At 34.7% G+C, this 15,631-nt stretch overlaps 1 protein-coding gene across 1 annotated transcript in view; it reads right to left on the reverse strand.

Annotated features, from left to right (window-relative positions):
• LOC145691551 (phospholipid-transporting ATPase ABCA3-like) overlaps window positions 1–15,631 on the reverse strand; it is a 146,524-nt gene that overhangs the window by 109,524 nt on the left and 21,369 nt on the right. Inside the window, exon 4 of the mRNA XM_081766958.1 lies at window positions 12,853–12,978. Coding sequence (XP_081623084.1) covers window positions 12,853–12,978 — 126 coding nt within the window. The remainder of the gene's footprint in view (window positions 1–12,852; window positions 12,979–15,631) is intronic.

A 15,631-nucleotide genomic window follows, 5' to 3' on the forward strand; every position in this document is an offset into this window, starting at 1 on the left:
GCAGTTACAGCTTTACCTCCAAGATTGGGCGACTCATTCATGACTCACTGCGTGATGTTCATGTAGAGAAAAATCCTAACGCTATTGCTTAATCAGGACGTGGGACTCATAGCATACAAATAACTCCCAGGTCCTTTTGACACTGGTAAATTACGCTAACAGAGTGGTGATAAGCACGTGTTTTATAACACGTTACGCAAGTAATAGTCATATGACATTTTTTAAGGAGAAGCTGTTCACACTTGACCACTTGTTTAGTACTGAAATTGATCCTATACGCATCATCATTAGTGCAAATTGGAGAACATAATTGCCAAGCATGAGTTATGTTGGGTGTGTTTTATGTATTTACTGAACAACACTGCAATTTTGAAACTACGTATGAGGACACCAGTTATGTATACCAAACTACAGAGTTTTTGCAAAATATGCAATCACTGGTTCCACAACCATTAGTGAACCTTCCAACAATATTTCACTTCCCTGCAAAATGTACCGTCAACAGAGGAATGGCTTTGTCGTACAGCTTATTAATACATAAGGCTGCCGCTACCAGCAAGAACCTGAACCCATTTGATTACAAACTGTGCTCAGTGCTATAAGTAATGGCTTATGTGTAGACTGATTCTCATTCCGCCACCCTGTAGTGTAGTTGTCCCATCAACACTGTTTGTAATAACATCATTGATCATTAACCGCCAGACTCAGAGCCATAATCCAGTCTTAAGATAGAGATTATTAAACCTAATTGGTACTTTTAAGTTTCCATACTTCATGTGTCATATTGCGAAATGATATCAATAGAACGTAGACAGTGTACCTATATCTCACTTCCAAACATCTGATAGTATTTATGGAATAGTTGGGTATTTGAAATACCTTTCATGTCTGGTATCTAGTGTTTCTATTTTGATCAGGGTCAACTCACATGCAGTTATCCAATATTTTTGTTCCATGAACATATTCTTTATTCTTTGTTTTAATATGCATTATCTATATATTAATAGCGGTGTCTGTGAAGAAAAGAAACTTCAGATCCAAATTTAAAGTGAATATGTTTGTGATTCTTAATCTCTTGTATCACCATACCGATCTGGATCACATTTTTGACGTAGATGCAGTTCTGGCCTGGGGGTGCGTTTAACTATACACTTTGACGGTAGAACTTAGGGAGGGGAAGGAGGGAGAATTATAACAAAATAAATATAACGTATTAACTCTTGAACCAAACTACCAATCTCTGTGAAATTTTCAACATAGATGACGTTCGTGTCTGGGATGGATTTTAACATTTCAGTTTGATAAGACAATGTAGAAGTTGGGAAGAGGGAGATATATGCAAAAATCAATAAATATAAACATAAAAGTCACCTCATTCTTCAGTTAATAACTCTTGAGCCACCAGATCGATCTCAATCAAATTTTCAACACGGATGAAGTTTAAACCTGGAAAGTTTTCTATTATTTCATTTTTACTACAACTTAGGAGAGGGAATTGGTGGAGGGTAAATATATGAAAATGAATAAAACTTAATAACTCTTGAACCACTCGACCGATTTCGATAAAACGTTCAACATAGAGAATGTTTGGATCTCGTGTGTTTACATCATTTTGCGTTAACAGCACAATGTAGGGACGGCGAAGGGGGGACATATATGTAAAAAAATAAAAATAAAATGGCTTCCGACTTCATCACGTTTATACCATTGAATCGATCTTAATCAAATTATTAACATAGATTAGGTTCGAGCGTGGTTTGGTTTATATCATACCCCTTTGAGAGGTAAAACTTAGGGTTGGAGGTGGGGGATAGATATATAAAAATAAATATACACTTAATAACTCTTGAATCGCCCGACCGATCTCGATCAAATTTTCAACAAAGATTACGTTCAAGCCCGGTATTTTTTCATATTTTTAAATTGGCGGTAGAACCTAGGAGAAACGTAGAGGAAGGGAAGGGGGGATTAATTTATGACAATAAAAAGAACTTAACTCTTGAACCACTCAACCATATCGACCAAATTTTAAACATACGTGACTTTCGGGACCGGGATAATTTTTATCACGCCGTGTCTCGCAACATGGAGAGGGGAGAGGGAGATATAAAAGTCACCGGAATGACCAATATCAATAAGCGCATTAGTAATAGTAAAATGGAGCATATTATTATTTTTCCTTAATTTAATCCAGGGAAATCGGGGCGCGTCTTAGATTGGACGACGTCTTAAACTCGAGTAATTATCGAGAAAGTCGTAAATAGAGATATTAACGTGTTATTAAAACTACTTTGCTGGCCATAAAATATTTTTAATTTTGTATCATATTCAATCATTCAGAGAACAATATTGTCCTTTCCTTGCCCAGGACGAACGGGTTTGTAAGTTTCCATATTAATTCGGAGCACAAAACTTAATTTTCTAAATTATAATTGCAGGTCTATTGAACACCACATTCCATTTTGTGATTTTAAAGACGTTAGCGTAAATGTATTTTAATGACTAGATAATTCAGTTAAGACAATGCAGTGAACATAATTGTACTCACATCGGAGGGTCACGAAGTGGCTTCGCTGAGATCCAAACAAGACAATTGTGTTTGCATTTGGTATATTATAACTAGAACAATACCAAAATTATCCGTGCCACTGGGCGGAATGTCTGGAGTTACAACATATTTTTTAATGTAAAAGCTATAAAACTGGCATAGTAGTTTGAACCAAGTGATTTGTTCCGAAACGGTTGAGTAAATGGAAAGCTCAGCGAACACGTATCCCATCATTTTCAAGGACACACTTTTTGTTATAAAAAAAAGTTTGCGCTAGAGTCCCACACAGAATCCCAGATAGCATCCAACTCAAAATTTTCAAATGGCAAGAGGGGTTAAGTATCACATCGTTTGAAAGCTGTTGTAAAATAAAATAGAATGGAGCAAGTCTCGACTCCCTACGATTACCCTATGTAAAATGGAGACCTGTTAAATTGTAAACAAAAACTTCATTGAAAAGTCCATGGTCACCCCTATAAATTTATGGCGAGACAAATGTTAACGCAGGAAAGGATGTGTGGCTTTATTTTCAAACTAAAATGATTTAAGTTAAGTAGTCTTGTCTAGTGCCCCACAGAATCCCAGGTGGGGTCCAACTAAAAAAAAATTCAAATAGCAAGAGCGGTTACGAAGCAGATAGTTTGAAAGATGTTAAATGAAGGAAGATGGAGAAAATCTCTACATTCTGTGACAGCCCTGTGGAAAATGGCGGCGTGTAAACAAAAGCTTAATTGAAAATCTATGGTCACCTTGAATCCGAGATGAGCCGTTAGAACCTATGTCATTCATACAGTACAACCCTAAATCTCTATTTTTGTCTATTAAGTATTTAGAAACAATAAGAAGGCTAAAGAACAATTGAATTTCCATTCACTTCAACTATTATTTCATTACGTAACAGTACATATATGTTTTGTTCCTAATGCACGTTCTTCATGGTTCTCTCGATATCATTTACGTGAATATAACGAATATGCGATGAACACACAACTTTGACTTACTATTCATAGTGCTAAACAAAACTCGAATAACTTCGAGTATTTTTCTACTTTTGCCATACCTCATTCACGCATAAAAGACTTGCTGCACCAGTGAGGTTAGGGGCTCTATTCTAACGTTTTTGTGATTAATATGTCATTACTTGGTTCGTCATAATATTTCAAGCAATACCAAATATACAAAAATAATCATTGATAAGATTAGCGAGCAGTGTCAAAGCACGTGTAAATAATTTCAGTTCATCCAGCTGCGGAAACTTTGTTGGTTTGTCACAATATTCCAATCAATAGACATGCAAAGTTATTTTTCACACTGGCAGCCATATTAGGTTACAGACGATACTCTTGATATTTGTGGATATCTGCTATTAACCATAAACGTAAATACCACATTTGGCTTCTGCAGCACCACTGGTTTGAGCGGACGTGTGTTTGACACATAGTGCGGCATTTTGAACTCAAGATGTAGCGCTTTTGAACATTTCGCATCTTTCCGTCACCTACTGATCAACATTCATGCCAAATTTATCTTTCCTAGCTTCAGCAGTTTGATATGCCTATCCTTTCGATATAGATTTTAAGCGGCCATCTTGAATTCGAGGTGCCCATATGTTTTCAATTAAGTTCTTTTTACATTTTGACCCACGGCCATTTTGCATAGGGCTGTCGTAGAAATCCGAGAGTTGATTCATCTTCTTTCATTTAACAACAGCTTTCAAACGATGTGCTACTTAACCCGTCTTGCAATTTGAAACATTTTGGTTGGATCCCTGTGGGGGCCCTGGAACAAAATATGTTAACTTAAATCGTTGCACTTTGAAAATAATACCACATTTTCTTTCCTGTTATCACATTTGTATCATCGTTTCCGATTTATAGGGGTGATCATAGACTTTTCAATTTAGTTTTCGTTTACATTTTGACTCGCCTCCATTTTCACGGGGTTGTAGTAGGAAGTCTAGACTTATTCAATTTTCTTTTATATTACAACAGCTTTCAAACGATGTGCTACTTAACCCCTCTTGCCATTTCAAAATTTTGAAAATGAAATGAAATCTTAAGTTTCTGTTCCCACGCCTACGCCGGATAGGCTAAAGAAGACAGTGAAGATCAGAAATGAATGAAATGGTAGAATGAATAAAGTGGGAGGAAACGGGAGAACTCCGAGAAAACCAATGAGCACGGTGTATGTCCACTACAAAGTCACGGTGCGAGCTGGGATCGAACCAGCACCCAGCACCAGGACCCCATGCACCGGAGGTAAACTCTCTACCACTGAGCTACCGCGCCCTTGAAAATTTTGGGTTGGACCTCGTCCCCTACCCTGCGGGGGACCCTGGGGCAAAGTTTTTTTACATCGAAGGGATATATATTCGCCGAGCGTTCCATGTACTGAACCAATATCGAACAAATAACGCGATTCAAACTATTCTGCCAAGTAATTTTTTGTTGCTTTTACATTACAAAATATGTTGTAACTCACGATATCCCGCCCGTTGGCACGTATAACTTTGGGATTCGTCTGGTTATACCAAACCAAAAGCAAACACAATTGTATCTTTAGGATCTTAATGGAGCAACTGCGTGACCCTCCCTTGTCAGTACTCATTGTGCTTTAATTCTCTGTCTTAACAGGAGAAGTTCTTATAAATCCCTGATTCCTTATAAATCCCTTGATTTTAATACCAAAGTTTAGCAAATGGCCCATTCTTAGTTTTGAAATTAATAATGAGTAATAAACAAAAAAACTTTTACTTTATATGATGTGTTATCGTTATTACGCTATAAGCGGTACTGGACCATATATATATATATATATATATATATATATATATATATATATATATATATATATATATATATATATTAAAGTATACACAGCAGTAATAGTGCATTCATACTTCCAATTTATCAAATACCACATCGTTTGACAACCAAAAATGCAGTTGAAGTTGGATGTTTGAGAACTACGTAAGGCGTTTCACAAGTCCGCTTGTTTGTTCGCAAGATGTCAGTGTAGCAAACGGCAGAAAATATCCATACCTTTGTAACGAATGAAACATGGAGTAGAAGAAACCGTTTAATATCTACAGAGCAGTCGATAGCATGAGAAAGTCACAGAGACCATATTTAACCTTAGACATACCATGAAAAAATAAATGTGCCTCGAAGTCTTCAAATAAATGAATTTGGCATACACTCTGGTGGAATTGTCATTAGAGGAAGAACATTCACGCTTCGTTCCAAACATCATGCCTGAGCTTAGCAACATTTGCTTTACGATTTTACGTGGTAAGATAATGTAGGGGTAACGTGCTGGACTTTTGAGTAATGCAGCTAATCAACGTAATTTCAAATACTTTTCAGGTCAAATATTTTTTTACAGAGCTGTCGTGAAGAATCGAGGTGTGACTTCTCATACTAAACGATGAATCCTTAAGAGCGTGGAAACACACACCTGTATAACCGACTATTTACGAATGTTGGTTGGGAAAGGACAAACGACAGCTACGGGGATTACCAGTGTGATTCGAAACATCATTGACCTGAAGCAGCCCCTTTTAATGTGATTCGTTTTAGAAACAGTACAACATTTGTTAAGCAAGTTTTAGTTGGGTCAATCTTTGTGGTATTTGTATCGTGCTTGACTTCCAGCTACAAAACCTCGGTTCGTTTCCACACTATCTAACATTTCTTTCTACATAAGATAATGGCTGTAGGGAATGATCAGTTCTCTTTGTGAAAGTTCTATATCTCGAGATGAAATGCAAGAATCATTAACATATTAGCAGAGAGAAAGAGAGAGTGGAAATAGATCTTATTCAAATATTATCAAGAACATTCATCCATATCAACCGATCCTTATCAATACGAATAAAGATCATAAAATCATTTATGATACTTCGGTGTTTTCAAAGATATTAAAATATTACAAATGAAGCATTGCTTAAAATATCGTATTAAATGGAATTTTCTTAAACTATTATCATTTACCTCGCTCGCATGTACAATATTTTACAAGGATTAATTAGAACAAGCTCTCGGGAGAAAACACAATTAAGCAGTATTACCAATTTACTGTTATTTATCACATCTTTGAAACAACTTGAATTGAAATATTTCATATCTGTAAACGAGATTTTGATTTTCACATTAAATAAAAGCCATCTATGTAGTTGAGTGTGGTAATTATCTAAATATTGTATCTTGGTACTCTTTCATTCGATATCCCTCATATCATGATCATATTATCAGATACTACAGTATATTTCATGTACGTTGCCCCGCCTGCTATACTTGAGTTGCTACTTCTGTGAAAGTCACCAGAATTTCGATATTTTTGTGACTGTAATCCGAATTCTTCATATATACAAGAACTGGATTAAAGGTAATACACATATTATCATAATTCGTATATAGCTTTGTAGGTAGAAAAAAAAACTTGTTACATTCATTAAATTTAATCTATTCCTACATCCATTATCTTCGAATATAAGTGTGGGAAACGCCATACAAAGTAAATAAGTTCATCTTTGCCGATGTCCCAAACAAATGCCATATGGAACAGATTATGCTTTTTATTCATTTTGTGTATCGTAGCGCTTACTGCAAAGTAATTAATTTCGTCAACGTCGTCACAAAGTCCTCTAAAACATTGCCAGCCTCATGCAGGTGCCCCTCCAATCTTAATCACGTGCATTTGTCTTTCCGAAATATATTGACTGATATAACAGTGTACTTTCCTCTTCTACTTTACTGTTATGTTTTCTTGACTGAATAACACAGTCATTTTGCCCCACACTTAACCATCTGCCATTCCTTATCAACTACGGAAATCTCGTCATTCAGAGACTCTACCGTATATTCAAAAATACAATTCGCAACTTGAAGAAGTTGGTTCTTTAAATCAAGTAAAACAAAATCCTTTTAATAAAAAACGATCGAAAAAATTCTACTTTTACAGTTAGAAGTTGTTTAACCCTTTGGGGATCCCATGTAATATTTTGTACCATACGCGTTTTTCATGGTACATTGCGTTATTTTTCTTCTATTTCAGCTTTTTCGTCCGGGTGTTTTGTTTTGCAAGTCCAGAGGCTTTGTAGAAGACATTACGTATGGTTTCAGACCGTCCTGCGTCCAGACATAGAGGTGATGGCGTCATAATCTTAAAACATATTTTTCCCTTTTTAAGCCTATGTTCATTATTTTTGGCGGGCTTATTTTTTCACGTAGAAGATTGAAATTTTGCACAAATATTCAATGCACCGAGTAGTATTTACCAGATTTTTTTCGATTTCTGCGTTAAAACAGGGGGGATCCAGAGGGGCAAAGGGTTGAAAAAAGGGATATTTTAACCCGAAAAATCAGGTTTTTCAGGATTTTCCCGCCTCGCATACATGATGGAGACACGAGAGTCATATCGTCTGAAAGGAAGTTCCATTCTGAAGAGAATGGCGGTCGAATTATTATTCTAGGGTAATTGGGGACGTCTCAGTGAATTTTTATCAAAATATACTTCTATATAGGGAAAAATGGGTATGGTCGGTACATTTTTTATTTGGGCGGGCTAATTTTTGCACGTAGAAGGTTGAAATTTTGTACAAACATTCAGTCCACCGAGTAGTATTTACCAGAATTTTTTCCGATTTCCGGATTTTTTCCCGGAAAGGGTTAGTAAAGTCAATTATTTTTAATGGTACATAAAATTATCTCTCAGCATCGTAACGTTCTCTATAGAAATCAGTTGTGCTAGTACCAGAGATTTGTGAAACGCATGTCTTTAGATAGAGAACATAGCAGTTCCAGTGTAATTGCTTGATCCAACTACGACTAGTGGGATAGTTTTCGGGATTTGCTCTTTAAAAGTTTCCAAACGCTTTAATATAATTGGAACGAAAATCGTTTGTTTCTCTGATATTAATAGGAAACTACTAACATCAAATTTATCTTTCTTGTAGCAGATAATATTTTCAACAGTTATGAAAACCCACACAGCATTATTTATCAACGAATTAGAATTTTATTATAAACTGGAATTAAATTTCAAATGTAATATATAATGCGGTCAGAGTGTTAGACATATTCAAGAACTTGTTACTGAATAACAACAAAAATTATAAATAATGTCTTGATTCATTTGCGTTTAGTGATCATAATTGTTTTTTAAGAATGAGGCAGTTTTAGAGATTGATAGTTAGGAAATTTAAAAGTATTACCAGCAAAATTATTATCCTCCAACTGGTAGAGAATATTTACCTATTACTTCATTATACCGTGGATACTGTATCCCTGTGGTATCATTACTTTTGTGACGGAGTTTACCCTCAGTATGAGAGAAGAAAAGCATTTAAAATTGGAAATATTACTTTGCACTTCATTTGCACTACATATAAAAAATAAAAGGAAAGGAAGAAAACGCTGTAGATGCTATAATGGATAAGATGTGATCTTCGATATATGTTTTCTTTACAGCTGAATATTTTGTTCATTTAAAAGGTCAACTTTATTTAATTTTAAATGTTTACGAATTAGTTTGTTGCCTTTCAGAACGCATCAGGGCACTAATGATTTACTTGAAAAATCGCAAATTTAGTGACGAAATATTCTGATATGCGGTAGTCTGGAATTTTGATTATCAGCACTCAAGCTACTCGACCAGAAAATGTTAGTATTCTTGGTACTGCACTTGAGACTTTATGGTGGTCCTTATAATTTACTTTTAGGTTTTTTGATGTCTCATATACTAAAATGATATAATATCAAATACAATCTAAGAGATTAGAAAACATTTGCTGAATTCAATAATATTGTAGGTTGTCATAAGCGATTTCAAGATTTCAACACATTTTCAGTATAGAATATCAGACTCTTTTTAAGCAAAGAGTCACAGGCTTAGAAAGCTAATAATAAGCTAATTGTAAGATAAGAAGTGTACATTTTAGTGATTATAGGTAAGTAGGAAATAATATTAGACTATGGCGAAAGCCACTCAAAAGCAATATTTTGCATTGTCTTTTTATTTTTCAAAAAATGTGGATATAACCCAAGGTGGATCAATCCATGAGTCACGAAATAATGGTAAAACAAGAAAAAACGCATCGATATCTCCCACTACCCCTATTCAAAATACATTATCATTCGCTCTACACATTGTAAATTTAAAAGGTGCACTTGATGTTTATTGAATATTGTAAATGTATAGAAAACGTGAAGCTGCTTGGAGTACCAGTTAATATAATTCAATTTTACCTCACGGATTACTTTGGTCAAGTATGAAATAATTGTAGGGGGTAAAACTCAAAAAAAAAGTTAGAAGTCGTAAAACACGTATCTAATCATTAATATCTAACATAAAGCGATATTGTACATGACATACAGTAACTAGTCCACCACCTTTCATGGAGTTGCTTAAAGACCTGTGTGAAATATATGTTCAGAATGCAAATTCAAGGAATAATTGGAACTGGATCATGAAAACTTAAACAAAGAAGTGCAATACAGAATATCAATCAACGCATTAGCCAATCAATATTATCTAAAACTCAGAACATTAACTCTTACATTTAAGATTTAGCTTGGTGATGAAGATTGAACTTATAGAAGGAGGTATATACTATTAATACCTGCTTACAAGCACGAACTGGAATTGCCTTGAATTTAATTTGCCAATTACAGACATTTACTCAAATATCAACTTTCATAGTATAAGAGGTTTCTTATGGCACTATTTGGACTATAAAAACTAAATTATTGGGCCACTCTATTGACCCAAATTACATTTCATACTATTTCATGGGCTCAAGAATAACTGTTATTTATATAATCAAAAAGATAATTAAGTATTCTATGCTGTGCAAAAGAGTATTATTAATATTTACTAAACATGCTCTCTTTAATTGCTTATTTAATTCATTTAGATAAGTGTCGAAGCTTCTTCATCTCGGAAAATTGAGGTTAAATTTATGTCTTCTGTCGAGAAAGAAGCATTTTTTGTATTGGAAGAGCTCTGCTTCAAAATGAAAATGTTCTCTTGTCTCGTCTCTCCTCAAGATTATTTATTAGAAATGAGAGTGAACCAACCAAATCATAGAACTTTTTGCCTATTGCCCTATGTTGGTCATTGAAAGTTTTGTCTTCAGTGTGGTGGCAAATTCTGATTAGTATTGTAAAACAGGGTGCAAGATAGGTATCATACTGAAACTGAAACATAACTTACTGCATTTTGGGTTAACTTTTAATGCTGAAATAACAGAATATGATCATTTACTTTGTTTCCTACTCATGAAGTTTTTGCTAACGTAATAACGCTGTGAATTATTTTGCAGATACAACTAACTTTTAATTAATATTATTATTTAAAGTGTTTTAAGATATTGTGATTGAATGGGCCTAGGCTGGGGAATTACTTGTCTGAATGTTAGGTCGTTCATGTGTAGTAGATCAAAACGCAGTTTGTGTCCATTTCTAAGAACACTCCTTTTTCGTAACTCCTATACTACATAAATATTTATTAAAACAACAAATAAACAACGTGTCTCAAAATGATTTCAACAATAGTGTTTTGTGAATCGTGGTACAGTGATCATTTAACCAAAATCCACACCTCTAAGGTAGAATATCAACTTTGAAATGAATGTTTATTGGACTGTCATTAAATTCTAGTTGACTAAGTTTTAAAACACATTAAATTAAAATAATTATTGAAATTTTATTAATCTAGTTTCCACGTTGAGCGAGCGGATGGTTCGTGTGATGACAGTAATTCAAATTATAACGCCAGTTGAAATTGTGGCAACATGCAAAATGTATATCTATGGTGCAGATAGAAAGTTTTGCATCCTGTAATTAGAAGTTACAGAGTTCGTTGTTAGCGTTTCAAGGTAAGGGTTGTTCTAATTACTTAAAGAATCACTATGAAAGAACTCAATTCGAAACACTTTTAAACAGTTTCAAGCAAAAATCATGAGGGAAAGTCATCAGTAGGCCTTGCACGTTCGAGGCACAAGAGATAGTTGGAACTTACTTTTAGGATGTCCTCAAAATGCTTCACCGAGAGCTACCAAAGAATTTTAAGCGAGTAAGTGGCACGTAGCGTGTAAGCATTTAGAGATGTATACATGTAAAGTTCCGTTGATATTACATATAATAGCTAATGATCCTACTTCCTTCAAATACGAAAATACTGCAATGCCAATGGTTATTTTTAACAAAGTGCATTCACTAATAAGATTAAGTTCCATGTGAAGAACTCTTCGCAACTAGTGGTTAAAGAAACATTATAACATCGTTATAATTGTGTGTGATTCATCGAAGCAAATTGCATTCTGTTTCATTTCATCTTTCAAACTGTAAGATACTTATCATTTTCCGACGAAACATTTCTATATTAGCTTGCTTTGTGGCATATGCAATAGCTTGAAATGACAATGCATACTTTGTATCTTAACTGGAAGTATTTTCTCGGCATTTATATCATAGTGTTAGGTGTTACGAGTACAAATTACATTCAAGAAGGATTAAATTCCATCTGAGTTATTGCAAGACAAGGAGAGACTTTGTCACCAATATAAATTGATTCAACTTCTTGTATGTTTACACCATGGTATATCAAATACACTGTGTACAAATTACCTATACTCAAAACTGTTCGTAAAACAAACAGGTAAATTTACTGGAACAGCGCAAATGTCGATGAAAACATGCTGAAATAGAATGCAATAAAATTAGATTCTACAGAACGTGGGATATTTGAAACATTTCGAAATGCACTGTACATGTGTATGTTTATACATCGGAAGAAAACAATTTAAGGGTAAGGGGGAAAAGAAGGAATGTCACAAAACAGCATTTTGGAGAAAACGGCGTTATAATATTGAAAAGCTTGTAAGAAGCATAGGGTTAGTTAAATCTTTGTCCCATTTTACATGGACATTTTTACATCTACACAAGCATGGCATGTATAGTCAAATAGTACCAAAAGTCACTAACAGATAGCGCAAAGCAACCGAAAAAAAGCACATACATGGACATTTCTTTTTACACCTTAGCTTTCATTATATGCGCAAATTTCGTGGAAAATGAGATATTAGAAGAAATGAGTTGATATCATACATAGAATAATAAGTCGATTGTTTAATTTATGAATTTTTCCTCTGAACACACGGAAAGGGTACATTGTTCACTATGTGTTAAATATTCTATGGGAATGTTGAGATTTCTGTCATAATTTACTGCAAAATTAAGAGAATTGTTCTTAGCATAATCTCCCCTGAGTTGTGTAATTAACAAAAAAAAGCAAATACTTACCTAGTACAAAACTTGCAACAAACATGATAATAAATCCTAGTAATAAACTTGGAACAATGAAGCTTATAACATATATAAAAGGAAACATACTGAAGCCGCAGAGCATAAGAAGTAAAAAGAAGTCACCTGCAAATGGAAGCAAATATATCAGCAAAGAACATAAAAGATAATCATACATTAGTAAGAATAGATTTAAGTGGTCAAGTAATATATTGTGTGTGATGTTTCTTACGCCATGTGTTGAAGTAAGGTTTACTTTCTAGTTTGAAGCTAATGTTTGTGATTCATTTGGTATCCATTCATGTCCATATTGATATGCTGGTTGCATTTAACACTATCACTATGTTCTCTTATGATAAGCCCCTTTAGGACCTGGGTCCGGGTGGACCCCATCTTTTAATAAGTAGGTTTCAAATGAATTGCATCTTTGAAATTCAGTTTACCTTATGCTTTTAGTATGTTTGTTGATCTAGTACTCAATTGTTATAATGCATTTTATTATTGAAATTTATTTTTATTTTTATTACTATTTTATTTTTATTGAAATTACAAAATACTCATAAAATGTAATGAATCAAAGTAAACTGAGTCATATATATATAACGTTATTATCATTTTTTTCAAAATGTTCTTAATGTGCGGTAACTTAATCTAAAAAAATCTCACTACAAGTATTCAACTACATATCATTTTACCGTATAGGTTTCAGCATGTTCTAAATGACTGTATGTAAACCTAACACGCAGATTTTCTAAATAACATTATTACAATAGGTTTCAGCACCTACTAAATGTGTCAAATGTTAACATAACCTACTTACTAGTAGTATTCACCAACTTCAACATCATTTATTTCATATGTTTTATATTCCGTGCGCAATTATCTCATATTGTGTGGTGGTGTTCCGGACAGCAAGAAATGAGGCAACACTTGCACTTTTTTCACTTTTCTATCGAAGAAACATGGACACAGTTAGCAACGCATCTTTTTTGGTCTCTCTTGGCGCCCAGTTTCAGCAGATGCTGCTTGTGATTTTGGAATTGCCATCTCCAGAGTTTTCAGTGATAGACGAACTCCAGACTGCAAGCCTTGTGGTTTCTGTAGTCTTAGTTGAATTTGATCACTGACCAACTACCTTCCAAGCTCTTTCAGAAATAGGCGACGTCTATGTCGCTTTCCAACTTCCCAATCCAAAAATTTCAAAATCCGAATTTTGTGTGCTCCTACCGCTACAAAGTCCAGCATGTTGAACCCTAATATAACAGACTAACGGCGAATCTTTCGTTTACATGAATTCTACCGACATAAGTAGTCAAGATTAATTCCACTGGATTTTGTGGCATTGCAATGAATAATAATCTCGGGTTTCTTCTCTTTCTCTTAATTTATCGTTTTGTCGTGATACATTGAAGAGAGCAAAACAACTGCCTTTCGTTTCTTGGCAACAATTTTAACAAGGATCAGTTCACGATCGAAAGAAACGATTGAAGACATCCTTAACGTTTGGGATCTTTCAAAAGCTATTTAGGTACTTCTTTTCGATTATGCCAAATTGTTCCAACTACAGTTGTATTTAAAGCTAGTAGATCTTCAGCTAGCTCAGCACTGGTGAAAAAGTTATCGAAGATGACGTTGCGCCTTTGTTTTTGCAAGGATGAACCAATCGCTATACAAGATCCAAAGTATTACTTCTTCGAACTGTAGCACAAGGCTGTTGTCCGACATTCATTTCTGCTGACAAAGGAAATGAATCTTCTGCGTCACAGCACCAGAATAATTTTCTTCCGTATTTTCCTAGCTTGGTAGGTACGTATTGTTTAAACCACATCGCCCGCGAAATGCTACCAACTGTTCATCGACGTTCAGGTCACTTCCAGGCTTGTGAAACTTCGATAAATTATCCAGAAGCATTTTCGAAACATTGCTGCAGGCAGCTAGTTTGTATGTCTCTATCCTCCGTTTCATTGTTGCTTCATTGTACCACGAAACGACAGAAGCGAAACAAATGACGGAACAGTTTCATTGACATTGTACCACGAAATATTGGCCTTCCTCTGTTCATTGACCACATTTCTTCAACAGTTTCATTCGCCGATTTGTAAACTCCACCAAGTAACAATATTGCAATAAAATCATACGTTTGTATTTCACCTCTTTCCGCCCATTTCTTTTCATTTGCAGGATGTGATTTATTCCAATTTGCTACCAATTGTTTAGCTTTTCGAGTTGTGTCCCGAACAATGAGATTGACCATTTCAGGTGTTATGAGCAGTTTCAGACGGTACATTTATCAGAAACATTATTCACATTACCTACTAATTTTTGTCGCAAAATAGTATGGGCTGCCGTGTGTGTTCAGTTAGGTTCTTCAGTAGTACACTTACACCCTGACGGCGATTCGAAATATGATCTTGATTCAAAACGTTATCATATCAAGCCCGTTTACGACTAGTTGATGGTTGGTCGAGAGATGAGTCACTAGTTTCACTACCACTGTCAGATTCTTGATCATATTCATAGTTCATTCTTCAGTTTCATCTCCTACACTCTCTTCATATTCGGAGGGTTCGTTGCAGCTACCAAATTCTACATAATCTTCACTGTCACTTTTATATAATATACGCTTAGCTTCTTCCATTGAGAGAGCTTTTTGTCTTGACGTATTGCAACCGAAAAACACATTGCACAATCAATCTACTCTTTTTCTAACTTTGCATTTACGTGTGGTTAAGACAACAATGAAATCACTTCAGGAGAACTGTAGAAAAAGTATTTACTG

Source organism: Thermobia domestica, chromosome 8 (genome assembly GCF_964235325.1).
Source record: "Thermobia domestica chromosome 8, izTheDome1.hap1.1, whole genome shotgun sequence".
In the NCBI taxonomy this organism is placed as follows: domain Eukaryota; kingdom Metazoa; phylum Arthropoda; class Insecta; order Zygentoma; family Lepismatidae; genus Thermobia; species Thermobia domestica.